At 46.5% G+C, this 16,196-nt stretch overlaps 1 protein-coding gene across 8 annotated transcripts in view; it reads right to left on the bottom strand.

The window, feature by feature from the left end:
* Positions 1 to 16,196, bottom strand: part of LOC110524924 (polypyrimidine tract-binding protein 3-like) — a 116,855-nt gene that overhangs the window by 12,734 nt on the left and 87,925 nt on the right. For all 8 annotated transcript variants that reach the window (XR_005051597.1, XM_036976560.1, XM_036976559.1 and 5 more), the window contains 3 exons: positions 15,759 to 15,869; positions 11,765 to 11,939; positions 2,978 to 3,052 (listed from right to left, as the gene is read on the bottom strand). Coding sequence is in view for 7 of the 8 variants with exons in the window: in XM_036976560.1 (XP_036832455.1) it covers positions 2,978 to 3,052; positions 11,765 to 11,939; positions 15,759 to 15,869 (361 nt within the window). In the remaining variant the exon portion in view is untranslated. The remainder of the gene's footprint in view (positions 1 to 2,977; positions 3,053 to 11,764; positions 11,940 to 15,758; positions 15,870 to 16,196) is intronic.

The following is a 16,196-nucleotide window of genomic DNA, read 5'->3' as shown; positions in this document are numbered from 1 at the left end:
CCGGGCGTAGTGCACGCTGACACGGTCGCCAGGTGTACGGTGTTTCCTCCGACACAATGGTGCGGCTGGCTTCCGGGTTAAGTGGGCATTGTGTCAAGAAGCAGTGCGGCTTGGTTGGGTTGTGTTTCAGAGGACGCACGGCTCTCGACCTTCACCTCTCCGAGTCCATACGGGAGTTACAGCGATGAGACAATTGGATACCACAAAAAAGGGGTAAAAGTAACAAAAAGAAAGAACTGCAACGCTGCTGGGTTTTTCACGCTCAACAGTTTCCTATGTGTATCAAGAATGGTCCACCAACCAAAGGACAACCAGCCAACTTGACACTTTTGGATAAATAGCGTGCCTAATTTCAACTTCCTGCTACTCATGCCAAGAATATAAGATATGCATATTATTAATAGATTTGGATAGAAAACACTGAAGTTTCTAAAACTGTTTGAATCATGTCTGTGAGTATAACAGAACTTATGTAGCAGGCAAAACACAGAGGACTAACCATTCAGATTGTTTTTTTGAGGTCTCTGTTCACTGAGTTCTCATTGGGAAACGATATTTCTTAGGAACTTGTTTTCAGTTCCTACCGCTTCCACTGGATGTCACCAGTCTTTGGAATTTGGTTGAGGTTATTCATTTGTGCAATAAAGAAGTAAGGCCATCTAGGAACTGCGTAACACTGTTGAGAGTTGTGCAAGACATGAAAAGTAGCGTTGGTTTGTTGTCTTTCTGTATTGAACACAGATTGCACCGTCTACAATTTGATCGATTATTAACGTTAAAAAATACCTAAAGTTGTATTACAAAAGTAGTTTGAAATATTTTGGCAAAGTTTATAGGCAACTTTTGAACTATTTTGTAGTGACGTTGCGTATTTTGGAAGCTGTTTTTGTCTGGATCAAACGCGCTTTATAAATGGACATTTGGATAAATTATGGACGGAATTAATCGAACAAAAGGACCAATTGTGATGTTTATGGGACATATTGGAGTGCCAACAAAAGAAGATCGTCAAAGGTAAGGCATGTTTTATATTTTATTTCAGCGTTTTGTGTAGCGCCTGCAGGGTTGAAATATGCTACCCTCTTCGTTTACTGTTGTGCTATCATCAGATAATAGCTTCTTATGCTTTCGCCGAAAAGCCTTTTAAAAATCTGACATGTTGGCTGGATTCACAACGAGTGTAGCTTTAATTGAGCATCTTACATGTGTGATTTAATGAAAGTTTGCTGCATTTTCCCTGGTTTTTGCCCAAGTGGGACGTGACTGTCCCGACTATCCGTAAAAAGTTTTTAAACACAATTTTACTCCTGAACTTATTTAGGCTTATTTTGCCCCACTGACCAAAGCAGTGTACCACAGAGCCTTCGGGAAGGATTCAGACCCTTTCACCTTTTACTTATTTTCCACCATCATTTGCAAATTAATTCATTAAAAATCCTACTATTTTGTCTGTCATAGTTGAAGTGTACCTATGATGAAAATTACAGGCCTCTCTCATCTTTTTAAGTGGGAGAACTTGCACAATTGGTGGCTGACTAAATACTTTTTTGCCCAACTGTATATAAATGTAATGTTTAAGTTTTTTAAAATGTTTAATAAATTCGATTTTTTTTAATTTTTTTAAACTAGTTTTTACTTTGTCATTATGGGGTATTGTGTGCAGATTGATGAGGGGGAAAAAACAATTGAATACATTTCAGAATAAGGCTGTAATGTAACAAAATGTGTAAAAAGTGAAGGGGTCTGAATTTGAGACGCAGCCTGGGAGTGGGAGGAGGAGGATGATGGTGGTGATGTACCAATAGAAATATAAGGGCTAAAACACAATTCAATGGGGATGGTGTGGTCTGAGGGGCTATGTCTGTCTTTGGACCTACCTACCTACCTACCTACCTACTTACTTAGGGAGTATGGAGCTGGAGGAGGGTGATAGTGGGGTGGTACCTACATATATAGGGGGTATGGGGCAGGAGGAGGGTGATAGCTACCTATATAGGGTGTATGTGACAGGAGAAGGGTGATAGCTACCTATATAGGGGGTATGGGGCTGGAGGAGGGTGATAGTGGGGGGGTACCTACCTATATAGGGGGTATGGGGCTGGAGGAGGGTGATACCTACCTATATAGGGGGTATGGGGCTGGAGGAGGGTGATAGTGAGGTGGTACCTACCTATATAGGGGGTATGGGGCTGGAGGAGGGTGATACCTACCTATATAGGGGGTATGGGGCTGGAGGAGGGTGATAGTGGGGTGGTACCTACCTATATAGGGGGTATGGGGCTGGAGGAGGGTGATAGCTACCTATATAGGGGGTATGGGGCAGGATGAGGGTGATAGTGGGGTGGTACCTACCTATATAGGGGGTATGGGGCTGGAGGAGGGTGATACCTACCTATATAGGGGGTATGGGGCTGGAGGAGGGTGATAATGGGGTGGTACCTACCTATATAGGGGGTATGGGGCTGGAGGAGGGTGATACCTACCTATATAGGGGGTATGGGGCTGGAGGAGGGTGATAGTGGGCGGTACCTACCTATATAGGGGGTATGGGGCTGGAGGAGGGTGATAGTAGGGTGGTACCTACCTATATAGGGGGTATGGGGCAGGAGAAGGGTGATAGCTACCTATATAGGGGGTATGGGGCAGGAGAAGGGTGGTACCTACCTATATAGGGGGTATGGGGCTGGAGGATGGTGATACCTACCTATATAGGGAGTATGGGGCTGGAGAAGGGTGATACCTACCTATATAGGGGGTATGGGGCAGGAGAAGGGTGATACCTGCCTATATAGGGGGTATGGGGCTGGAGGAGGGTGATAGAGGGGTGATGCCTACCTATATAGGGGGTATGGGGCCAGAGGAGGGTGATAGTGGGGTGATACCTACCTATATAGGGGGTATGGGGCAGGAGGAGGGTGATACCTACCTATATTTGGGGGTATGGGGCAGGAGGAGGGTGATAGTGGGGTGTACCTACCTGCTTGGGAGAATCCGATTGTGGGGCAAAAACCTGCTGCCCCAGCATAAGGCGAAGAGATGATACCTGGAGCACCTGGAAACACAAATCAATCAATCAATTAATCAAGTGTGTATTATAAAGCCTTGTTAACCCACCCTAAACCCCAAAGAGCAAATCAGTCGAAACACTCCTTAGACCACACAAAGACACATAGGGGAGAGTGGGGTAAACACTCCTTAGACCACACAAAGACACATAGGGGAGAGTGGGGTAAACACTCCTTAGACCACACAAAGACACATAGGGGAGAGTGGGGTAAACACTCCTTAGACCACACAAAGACACATAGGGGAGAGTGGGGTAAACACTCCTTAGACCACACAAAGACACATAGGGGAGAGTGGGGTAAACACTCCTTAGACCACAAAGACACATAGGAGAGAGTGGGGTAAACACTCCTTACCTAACAAACACTTGTTTAGCACAGGCTTAACACCTAACAAATACTTGTTTAACACAGGCTTAATTCCATAAAAAATCTGCTGTTTCCAGCTACAATAGTAATTTACAACATTAACAATGTCTACACTGTCACGGATCCCTCCTGAACATTCATTACTCACACATGGCCCCTATTCCCACTGATTAGTAATTGTATAAGTGTGTCCTTGGTTTCTCATTGTCCTATCGATTAGTGTTACAATGTCTGTTGGTGGGTGTGAGTACCTGTGCTGTGTGTAATTTGGGTATAATAATAAACCCTATTACACATTGCTGCGCCTGTCTCCCGACCCTTTATACCAGCGTGACGTACACTGTATTTCTGATCAATTTTATGTTATTTTAATGGACAAATGTGTTTTTCTTTCAAAAACAAGTACATTTCTATGTGACCCCAAACTTTTGAACGGTAGTTTGCAAAATATACTTTTGGTATATGTTTATTTAACTAGGCAAGTCAGTTAAGAACAAATTCTTATTTTCAATGACGGCCTATGAACAGTGGGTTTAACTGCCTGTTCAGGGGCAGAATGACAGATTTGTACCTTGTCAGCTCGGGGATTCGAACTTGCAACCTTCTGGTTACTAGTCCAACGCTCTAACCACTAGGCTACCCTACCGCCCCATAAGCATTATGACTTCTCTAATAATAAATCATTTGACCTTGACTTGACTATCTTTTGAGCCTAAATGGCTTACCAGTTTTTCCATCTGGTTTCTCCTTCACAAACTCCATGAAATTATGACATCTTCCTAAATATTTGGTCAAATTGTTAATTTTGTGTAAAGTTTCCAAGAAACAAGGGTGGATCAACTTACCCCACTCTCCCCTCCTGTATAAAAGTAACCATTCACAACATTCTGAATATTCAATGCTGAGATTCCAAATTCAAGCCCCCTACAATCTGTGAAATTCCATAAAACACATTCTTCTTTTTGCCCCTCAAAACAACACAAAGCAATCCCAAACGGAACACTGCATTTCAATTTCCTCATAGAGGGAGTTGTTGGAATGGCAGTACAGGAAATTAAAATGTTGGAAGGTTCACAGTTTATTAAAGAAGAATGTTCACAGGCTCAGTCCAGACAAGCATTTCACTCTCACAGACAGGAGAGTTAGGTCCCAAATGGCTCGTTATTCCCTACATAGTGCACTACTTTTGACCAGTGCCCATATAGTGAGCAATATAGGGAATTTTGCCATTTGGGACGCAGTCTTTACTCTACAGAACCAACCAGTTTCCTCCTCAGGACAGCAGAGAGCTAGGTGTCTCAACAACAACACATGATGACGGTTGGTTGAACCAGTTGACTGTGATTTAATAATGGGACATCACGGTTTAATAATGGGACATCATGGTTTAATAATGGGACATCATGGTTTAATAATGGGACTGTCATGTTGTCTTGTCTCTGTCCTTTCCCTTCACCCTGTCTCCCTCTGCTGGTCGTGTTAGGTTACATTTTCTCCCCTTCTTTCCCCCAGCTGTTCCCTGTCTCCTCCTAACTACCCATTCACCCCGTTCCCCACCTGTTCCCTTTTTCCCTCTGATTAGGTCCCTATATCTCCCTCTGTTTCTGCTCCTGTCCTTGTCGGATTCTTGTTTGTTTGTGTCATTCATGCCTGAACCAGACTGCCGTCATGTTTGCTGTAACCTTGTCCTGTCCTGTCGGAATCTGCCGGTCCATCTGAGCCTACCTATGTTTGGTAATTAAAGAAGCTCTGTTTAAGTTGATTCGCTTTTGGGTCCTCATTCACTCTCCATAACAGAAGAATCCGACCAAGAATGGACCCAGCGACTTCGGATCCTCTCCACTCAGCCGTCGAGATCCAGGGAGCGATGCTAGGCAGACACAAGCAGGAATTGTCTGCTGCTCGACATGCCGTTGAGACCCTGGCCACCCAAGTCTCCAACCTCACAGAACAGGTTCACCATCTCCGCCTCGATCCACCGGCCACTTCCAGGGCTTTCGAATCTCCGGAGCCCAGAATCAATAACCCGCCGTGTTACTCTGGGGAGCCCACTGAATGCCGCTCGTTCCTCACCCAGTGTGATATTGTGTTTTCTCTCCAGCCCAACACTTACTCCAGGAGCACTGCTCGTGTCGCCTACGTCATATCTCTCCTTATTGGACGGGCTCGTGAGTGGGGCACGGCAATCTGGGAGGCAAGGGCTGAGTGTACTAACCAGTATCAAGACTTTAAGGAGGAGATGATACGGGTTTTTGATCGATCTGTTTTTGGGGAGGAGGCTTCCAGGGCCCTGTCTTCCCTATGTCAAGGCAATCGATCCATAACAGACTACTCTATTGAGTTTCGCACTCTTGCTGTCTCCAGTGGCTGGAACGAGCCGGCCTTGCTCGCTCGTCTTCTGGAGGGTTTCCGCGCAGAGGTAAAGGATGAGATTCTCTCCCGGGAGGTTCCTTCCAGCGTGGATTCCTTGATTGAACTCGCTATTCGCATTGAGCGACGGGTTGATCTTCGTCACCGAGCTCGTGGAAAGGAGCTCGCGCTCTCCGTCGCCTCCCTCTCCGCATCACTACCATCTTCCTCTGCCGGCTCGGGTGCTGAGCCCATGCAGCTGGGAGGTATCCGCATCTCGACTAAGGAGAGGGAACGGAGAATCACCAACCGCCTCTGTCTCTATTGCGGTTCCGCTGGTCATTTTGCCACTTCATGTCCAGTAAAAGGCCAGAGCTCGTCAGTAAGCGGAGGGCTACTGGTGAGCGCTACTACTCCTGTCTCTCCTTCAAGATCCTGCACTACCTTGTCGGTCCATCTACGCTGGACCGGTTCGTCAGCTTCCTGCAGTGCCTTAATAGACTCTGGGGCGGAGGGCTGTTTTATGGACGAGACCTGGGCTCGGGAACATGACATTCCTCTCAGACAGTTAAAGGAGCCCACGGCCTTGTTCGCCCTGGATGGTAGTCCTCTCCCCAGGATTCAGCGTGAGACGCTACCTTTAACCCTCACTGTTTCTGGTAATCATAGTGAAACCATTTCTTTTTTAATTTTTCGTTCACCTTTTACACCTGTTGTTTTGGGCCATCCCTGGCTAGTTTGTCATAATCCTTCCATTAATTGGTCTAGTAATTCTATCCTCTCCTGGAACGTCTCTTGTCATGTGAAATGTTTAATGTCTGCTATCCCTCCTGTTTCCTCTGTCTCTTCTTCACAGGAGGAGCCTGGTGATTTGACAGGGGTGCCGGAGGAATATCACGATCTGCGCACGGTGTTCAGTCGGTCCAGGGCCACCTCTCTTCCTCCACACCGGTCGTATGATTGTAGTATTGATCTCCTTCCGGGAACCACCCCCCCCCGGGGTAGACTATACTCTCTGTCGGCTCCCGAACGTAAGGCTCTCGAAGATTATTTGTCTGTAGCTCTTGACGCCGGTACCATAGTCCCCTCCTCCTCTCCCGCCGGAGCGGGGTTTTTTTTTGTCAAGAAGAAGGACGGGTCTCTGCGCCCCTGCATAGATTATCGAGGGCTGAATGACATAACAGTGAAGAATCGTTATCCGCTTCCTCTTATGTCTTCAGCCTTCGAGATCCTGCAGGGAGCCAGGTTTTTCACTAAGTTGGACCTTCGTAACGCTTACCATCTCGTGCGCATCAGGGAGGGGGACGAGTGGAAGACGGCGTTTAACACTCCGTTAGGGCACTTTGAATACCGGGTTCTTCCTTTCGGCCTCGCTAACGCTCCAGCTGTCTTTCAGGCATTAGTCAATGATGTCCTGAGAGACATGCTGAACATCTTTGTTTTCGTTTACCTTGACGATATCCTGATTTTTTCACCGTCACTCCAGATTCATGTTCAGCACGTTCGACGTGTCCTCCAGCGCCTTTTAGAGAATTGTCTTTTTGTGAAGGCTGAGAAGTGCACTTTTCATGCCTCCTCCGTCACATTTCTCGGTTCTGTTATTTCCGCTGAAGGCATTAAGATGGATCCCGCTAAGGTCCAAGCTGTCATTGATTGGCCCGTCCCTAAGTCACGCGTCGAGCTGCAGCGCTTTCTCGGCTTCGCGAACTTCTATCGTCGTTTCATCCGTAATTTCGGTCAGGTGGCAGCTCCTCTCACAGCCCTTACTTCTGTCAAGACGTGCTTTAAGTGGTCCGTTTCCGCCCAGGGAGCTTTTGATCTCCTCAAGAATCGTTTTACATCCGCTCCTATCCTTGTTACACCTGACGTCTCTAGACAGTTCGTTGTCGAGGTTGACGCGTCAGAGGTGGGAGTGGGAGCCATCCTTTCTCAGCGCTCCCTCTCTGACGACAAGGTCCACCCATGCGCGTATTTTTCTCATCGCCTGTCGCCGTCGGAACGTAACTATGATGTGGGTAACCGCGAACTGCTCGCCATCCGGTTAGCCCTAGGCGAATGGCGACAGTGGTTGGAGGGGGCGACCGTTCCTTTTGTCGTTTGGACTGACCATAGGAACCTTGAGTACATCCGTTCTGCCAAACGACTTAATGCGCGTCAGGCGCGTTGGGCGCTGTTTTTCGCTCGTTTCGAGTTCGTGATTTCTTATCGTCCGGGCTCTAAGAACACCAAGCCTGATGCTTTGTCTCGTCTCTTCAGTTCTTCAGTAGCCTCCACTGACCCCGAGGGGATTCTCCCTGAGGGGCGTGTTGTCGGGTTGACTGTCTGGGGAATTGAGAGGCAGGTAAAGCAAGCACTCACTCAAACTCCGTCGCCGCGCGCTTGTCCTAGGAACCTTCTTTTCGTTCCCGTTCCTACTCGTCTGGCCGTTCTTCAGTGGGCTCACTCTGCCAAGTTAGCCGGCCACCCTGGCGTTCGGGGTACGCTTGCTTCCATTCGCCAGCGTTTCTGGTGGCCCACCCGGGAGCATGACACGCGTCGTTTCGTGGCTGCTTGTTCGGTCTGCGCGCAGACTAAGTCCGGTAACTCTCCTCCTGCCGGCCGTCTCAGGCCGCTTCCTATTCCCTCTCGACCGTGGTCTCACATCGCCTTAGATTTTGTCACCGGACTGCCTTCGTCAGCGGGGAAGACTGTTATTCTTACGGTTGTCGATAGGTTCTCTAAGGCGGCTCATTTCATTCCCCTTGCTAAGCTTCCTTCTGCTAAAGAGACGGCACAAATCATCATCGAGAATGTTTTCAGAATTCATGGCCTTCCGTCAGACGTCGTTTCGGACAGAGGTCCGCAATTCACGTCTCAATTTTGGAGGGAGTTTTGCCGTTTGATTGGGGCTTCCGTCAGTCTCTCTTCCGGCTTTCACCCCCAGTCTAACGGTCAAGCAGAACGGGCCAATCAGACTATTGGTCGCATCTTACGCAGTCTTTCTTTTCGCAACCCTGCGTCTTGGTCAGAACAGCTCCCCTGGGCAGAATACGCCCACAACTCGCTTCCTTCGTCTGCGACCGGGCTATCTCCTTTTCAGAGTAGCCTCGGGTACCAGCCTCCGTTGTTCTCATCTCAGTTCGCCGAGTCCAGCGTCCCCTCCGCTCAGGCTTTTGTCCAACGTTGCGAGCGCACCTGGAAGAGGGTCAGGTCTGCACTTTGCCGTTATAGGGCGCAGACTGTGAAAGCTGCTAATAAGCGTAGAACGAAGAGCCCTAGATATTGTCGCGGTCAGAGAGTTTGGCTCTCCACTCAGAACCTTCCCCTTAAGACGGCTTCTCGCAAGTTGACCCCGCGGTTCATTGGTCCATTCCGTATCTCTCAGGTCATTAATCCTGTCGCAGTGCGACTTCTTCTTCCGCGATATCTTCGTCGCGTCCACCCGGTCTTCCATGTCTCCTGTGTTAAGCCCGTTCTTCGCGCCCCCGCTCGTCTTCCCCCCCCCCCCCCCCATCCTTGTCGAGGACGCACCTATCTACAGGGTCCGTAAAATCTTGGACATGCGTCCTCGGGGCCGTGGTCATCAGTACCTAGTTGACTGGGAGGGGTACGGTCCTGAGGAGAGGAGTTGGGTTCCCTCTCGGGACGTGCTGGACCGTGCGCTGATTGATGATTTCCTCCGTTGCCGCCAGGTTTCCTCCTCGAGTGCGCCAGGAGGCGCTCGGTGAGTGGGGGGGTACTGTCATGTTGTCTTGTCTCTGTCCTTTCCCTTCACCCTGTCTCCCTCTGCTGGTCGTGTTAGGTTACATTTTCTCCCCTTCTTTCCCCCAGCTGTTCCCTGTCTCCTCCTAACTACCCATTCACCCCGTTCCCCACCTGTTCCCTTTTTCCCTCTGATTAGGTCCCTATATCTCCCTCTGTTTCTGCTCCTGTCCTTGTCGGATTCTTGTTTGTTTGTGTCATTCATGCCTGAACCAGACTGCCGTCATGTTTGCTGTAACCTTGTCCTGTCCTGTCGGAATCTGCCGGTCCATCTGAGCCTACCTATGTTTGGTAATTAAAGAAGCTCTGTTTAAGTTGATTCGCTTTTGGGTCCTCATTCACTCTCCATAACAGGGACATCACAGTTTAATAATGGGACATCACGGTTTAATAATGGGACATCATGGTTTAATAATGGGACATTATTGATTAATAATGGGACATCATGGTTTAATAATGGGACATCATGGTTTAATAATGGGACATTATGGTTTAATAATGGGACATTATTGATTAATAATGGGACATCATGGTTTAATAATGGGACATCATGGTTTAATAATGGGACATTATTGATTAATAATGGGACATCATGGTTTAATAATGGGACATCATTGTTTAATAATGGGACATCATTGTTTAATAATGGGACATCATGGTTTAATAATGGGACATCATGGTTTAATAATGGGACATCATGGTATAATAATGGGACATCACGGTTTAATAATCTGACATCACGGTTTAATAATCTGACATCACAGTTTAATAATGGGGCATCATGGTTTAATAATCTGACATCACAGTTTAATAATGGGGCATCATGGTTTAATAATGGGACATCATGGTTTAATAATCTGACATCATGGTTTAATAATCTGACATCATGGTTTAATAAAGGGACATCATGGTTTAATAATGGGACATCATGGTTTAATAATGGGACATCATGGTATAATAATGGGACATCACGGTTTAATAATCTGACATCACGGTTTAATAATCTGACATCACAGTTTAATAATGGGGCATCATGGTTTAATAATCTGACATCACAGTTTAATAATGGGGCATCATGGTTTAATAATGGGACATCATGGTTTAATAATCTGACATCATGGTTTAATAATCTGACATCATGGTTTAATAAAGGGACATCATGGTTTAATAATGGGACATCACGGTTTAATAATGGGACATCATGGTTTAATAATCTGACATCACGGTTTAATAATGGGACATCAAGTTTAATAATGGGACATCATGGTTTAATAATGGGACATCATGGTTTAATAATGGGACATCATGGTTTAATAATGGGACATCACGGTTTAATAATGGGACATCATGGTTTAATAATGGTGAATTCACCAGCAACCACCCACCTTGGGTCGTGTGTGTGTGTGTGTGTGTGTGTGTGTGTGTGTGTGTGTGTGTGTGTGTGTGTGTGTGTGTGATTAGGAAGGGGGTGGGTGGTGGTGCATCTTGTTGTTCCAGGCTGCTTTATAAATCAGAAGAGCTGTCTGAACAGAGGGTTGCTGGAGATACTGAGAAAACACACACACACACACACACACACACCCTGAGCGGCGGCTCAGTTCTGTGGGCAGTAGGACAACGTGGCCTTTGTATCGAATGATAAAAAGACAAGATTTCTATTTGATGTATGTGTGCTGCAGTGTGCTCCAAGCTGATAGCATTAACATCACATAGACACACAGGAACACCATCACCATCATCATCATCATCACCATCATCAGCAGCCAGGGAACCAGCCAACCAACAACAGACATCCACAACGTCCCTGGCTAGGAATTAACCATTTTAAATGGCAGTAATAGGAGAAATCACATCATTCTAAGGGAAATTATTTACCCAAATCAGCCAACACAACAACACTGATAAGAGGTAGAGTTTTCAACCGTAAACAGAATAACCATTAAACCGTGCAGGAGATGGATGACAGGGTATTGTCGAACAATCTATACCCTTCACCGGGACTCATTCGCTGACGTCACAGTTCCACAAGGAGCTTTATATAGAGTGAGAACAGTAGCTAATTGGACGAGTTGTGAATGAGACAGAGGGAGGAGACAGGACATGGATTGGACAGAGAAGAAGGGTGAAGGGGACAGAAAGGAAGTGGATGAGACTGTTTAGCATGGGGGGCTAAGAGTGACATTAGCTTATGGGAAATTCTAACTGTTCTTGGTCTTAGTAATAACTGTGTTTGATCTCACCGAAGGCGGCGGTCATACCAGGGTCCATGGTGGGCTGTCCGTCTCCGGAGGGAAGGTCCAGGCGGGTGAAGTCTCGGCTCTTGTCGTTGTTGTACTTCACATTCAGGCTGGTCAGCTTGGAGAACTCCACACGCAGAGTGCAGCACGCGTTATAGATGTTCTGGCCATCCAAAGTCTGGAGAGAGACAGACAAACAGAATGGGTGTTAGATCAACCAATTGAAAAGGACAGACTTTCATTGGGCCAATTGTATACCAAAGTATTCAGAATTGTGTAAACTATTTCATGGTAACTGGCTCACAGTTACGTTTTAATATCTCTCAGACCTCCATAAACTGAGACATAGAGAAAGACATGGTCCTAGTGAAGAACGAATTGCCCCTTTATAGTGTAGTGCACAGAGGGACAAATAACTTCTCCCATCATCAGAAAACCACAGTGTTTAACATCTAGAAGGAAATGACAGTAATGACATAATATGGGTCACTACAGTTACTGTACCACTCAGAGAATATAGAACAACAAGCTCCTCTGTAGAGCAGCAGTTACTGTACCACTCAGAGGATATAGAACAACAAGCTCCTCTGTAGAGCAGTTACTGTACCACTCAGAAGATATAGAACAACAAGCTCCTCTGTAGAGCAGCAGTTACTGTACCACTCAGAGGATATAGAACAACAAGCTCGTCTGTAGAGCAGTTACTGTACCACTCAGAGGATATAGAACAACAAGCTCGTCTGTAGAGCAGTTACTGTACCACTCAGAAGATATAGAACAACAAGCTCCTCTGTAGAGCAGTTACTGTACCACTCAGAGAATATAGAACAACAAGCTCCTCTGTAGAGCAGCAGTTACTGTACCACTCAGAGAATATAGAACAACAAGCTCCTCTGTAGAGCAGTTACTGTACCACTCAGAGGATATAGAACAACAAGCTCCTCCGTAGAGCAGTTACTGTACCACTCAGAGGATATAGAACAACAAGCTCCTCCGTAGAGCAGTCCTTCCAGGGAGACTGCTCTACCTCTCCATCTCACCCCCTTGTCCCCCAACCCCTCCTTCAAAAAAACTTGGACTGGACACAGGGCATGTAACCTCTGTTGTTCATCAGACACAAAAAAGGGAAATAGCTCAAAAGGTAAGAACCTGTAGGACAGTGGTCGCCAACCTGGTCGATCTTCAAGGCATTGCTAGTCGATCACCAAACATGTGGCTATGAATTTGAGGCAGATGCAGTGTGGCTGGAGTTTTGCCATCAGGTGGAAGACGGTGTCTCTCTGGCCAGTCTCACTGGAGGAAAGCAAGGAAAGAGCAGGGACCATGAGAGGCTCCCTCCCTCCGTTGAGACTAATGCCGTGTTCAAAACAACTGGGAACTCGGATATCTTTCACTTCCGACTTCAGTGTGTTCAAGACAACTAGAAACTCTAAAAAACACGATCTGACTGGGAAAAATCATTTTGAACAGTCATCCAACTTGGAATTCTAAGTTGGAAACTCTAGCATCTTTCTAGAGCTCCGACTTTCAGACCTGAAGATCAACAACGTCATAATTTGACCTGGGTTTTTTTTTGTTCCCAGTACTCTTGGAAGTACCATGACCATTTGATGCAGATACAAAGCAAATTTAATCTGTGTCTTGCTGGAAGCCCCACCGTCCACAGGTGATAAGTGATTCATTCCTTCAATTATTCCGTTCTTCACCTTGGTCTGAACAGGAACGATTCATGCTACTGAAACAAACAAGTGGAACACCAGACTGTCTTACGTTGTTGACCCAACTAATCTGTCCCTTAGTGGTAAAGCGTGCTCTCCCCATGGACGTTGTGGGCTGAAGTTAGTATGGTCCTAATGAGTTTCCTAATCACAAGCATGTATTCTTCTCCCTTAGTTTTCACTCTACAATAAAACAATGTCAGTGGGCGTTTACAAAAAATTAGCTGAGAGCCTGAATTACCATTCATTTATGTAGTAAATAAGTAGTGAAACACGGGCATTGAGTAGAACCTGTGAGGTTAGTGATGAATAGTAAATTAGTTGGGTCTTTTCATGAGGGAGTGGTGATATACTGCCACCTGGTGGCGACTATAAACAATTGCATAATAAGACCTATTATAAATTGATGGACTCGACTCGTGACCCGACCATTGGGGACTCGGACTTGGACTCGAGTCAGACTTCAGCCATGGGGACTCGTGTCTCGAATTGGCCTTGGGTTTTAGTGACTCGACTACAACACTGGTGGCTGGTGTGTGTGATTTGAGATTTGTGGGCTCTAGCTACAGCCAGGTGTTGCATGGAGATGGAGGAGGCCAGGCAGTAAAACACATCTCTCGTCCAAACACACATCTATGAAGAAACCGAGAGCTCATTTTTCTTTATTTTGGGATAGTGACCTGTTGAAGTGTCCTGGAGTAAGGTATGTTTTTTCAAATGTTTTTTTATCAAGTCCCTCAGTCGAGCACCTGATTCCCTTCATGTTCAAGCTAGACTGAAGCATGTTTGGGTAATGTTTTGCTACACCCACAATAACATCTGCTAAATATGTGTATGTGACCAATCAAATTTGATACAGCATGGTTGGGGTTGTATTGGGATGTATTGGGAAAAAGACCAAAAGGCTAGATAGAACCAAGGGTTGTAATGGAGACCAAGACTTATCTGGGCTAAACTGAGCTGAGAGGGAATATATCTGATATTATTTTAATGCTTTTATCCAAACACATCAGGACATATCTGACATTATTAAGGCTTTTATCCAAACACATCAGGACAGAAATAGACAGACTCTAGATCCGGCTTCAGGATGAGATCTTTGTTATGCTCTCTCCTGCCTCTTCTGACTGCTGCGTGATGTTTTAGAGCTGTGCTGCTATTCCTCACAGTTACATCAGGTTGTCTGACATCCAAATACCTAGCCAAAGACCTAGCCAGAGACCTAGCCAGAGACCTAGCCAAAGACCTAGCCAAAGACCTAGCCAGAGGCCTACCAAAGACCTAGCCAAAGACCTAGCCAAAGACCTAGCCAAAGACCTAGCCAGAGGCCTACCAAAGACCTAGCCAAAGACCTAGCCAAAGACCTAGCCAAAGACCTAGCCAGAGGCCTACCAAAGACCTAGCCAAAGACCTAGCCAAAGACCTAGACCTAGCCAAAGACCTAGCCATAGGCCTACCCAAGACCTAGCCAAAGACATAGCCAAAAACCTAGCCAGAGGCCTACCCAAGACCTAGCCAAAGACCTAGCCAAAGGCCTACCCAGAGACCTAGCCAGAGACCTAGCCAAAGACCTAGCCAAATACCTAGCCAAGGACCTAGCCAAAGACCTAGCCTAGCCATTTCCACCCCATGTGGTACATACCACTGGGGTGGTGGGCATTTATAGAGTCAGTACGTACCACTGGCGTGGTGGGAATTTATAGAGTCAGTACGTACCACTGGTGTGGTGGGCATTTATAGAGTCAGTATGTACCACTTTGGCGTGGTGGGCATTTATAGAGTCAGTACATACCACTGGCGTGGTGGACATTTATAGAGTCAGTACGTACCACTGGTGTGGTGGGCATTTATAGAGTCAGTACATACCACTGGCGTGGTGGGCATTTATAGAGTCAGTACGTACCACTGGTGTGGTGGGCATTTATAGAGTCAGTATGTACCACTTTGGCGTGGTGGGCATTTATAGAGTCAGTACATACCACTGGCGTGGTGGACATTTATAGAGTCAGTACGTACCACTGGTGTGGTGGGCATTTATAGAGTCAGTACGTACCACTGGTGTGGTGGACATTTATAGAGTCAGTATGTACCACTTTGGCGAGGTGGGCATTTATAGAGTCAGTACGTACCACTGGTGTGGTGGGAATTTATAGAGTCAGTACATACCACTGGCGTGGTGGGCATTTAAAGAGTCAGTATGTACCACTTTGGCGTGGTGGGCATTTATTGAGTCAGTACGTACCACTGGTGTGGTGGGCATTTATAGAGTCAGTACCTACCACTTTGGCGTGGTGGGCATTCATCGGTTCAGCATATTGTAGCAGGGCCTGGAACTGGTTGTTCTTGGTGAAAGTGATGATCTTCAGGACCGTCCCGAACTTAGAGAAGATCTACGGAGGCAAAACAAAAACCAAGTTCATATAAACATTTCTCTTAGGCTACTTAGCACCATACTCTCATTCAGTATTCTGTGTTATGATCTGGGCTCCTCTCAATTCATCTTTCCTTGATTCCTCTCTCCGCATCTTCTCAAAGAGCATTCGGAGAAGGTCAAAGGGGAGGGACTATTGAGATAGAGCCATAGTGCAATGGTGCAGCACCTCCAGTGATACAGGGTAAAAGAGGTTAGAGGTCAGATGTCAGGGTTACCTGGTGTAGGACCTACAGTGATACAGGGTAGAAGAGGTTAGAGGTCAGGGGTCAGGGTTACCTGGTGT

The sequence above is a fragment of the Oncorhynchus mykiss genome, chromosome 5 (genome assembly GCF_013265735.2).
Source record: "Oncorhynchus mykiss isolate Arlee chromosome 5, USDA_OmykA_1.1, whole genome shotgun sequence".
In the NCBI taxonomy this organism is placed as follows: Eukaryota; Metazoa; Chordata; class Actinopteri; order Salmoniformes; family Salmonidae; genus Oncorhynchus; species Oncorhynchus mykiss.
The sequence above is the reverse complement of the archived record's forward strand: the minus strand, read 5'-3'. Positions and strand labels throughout refer to the sequence as shown.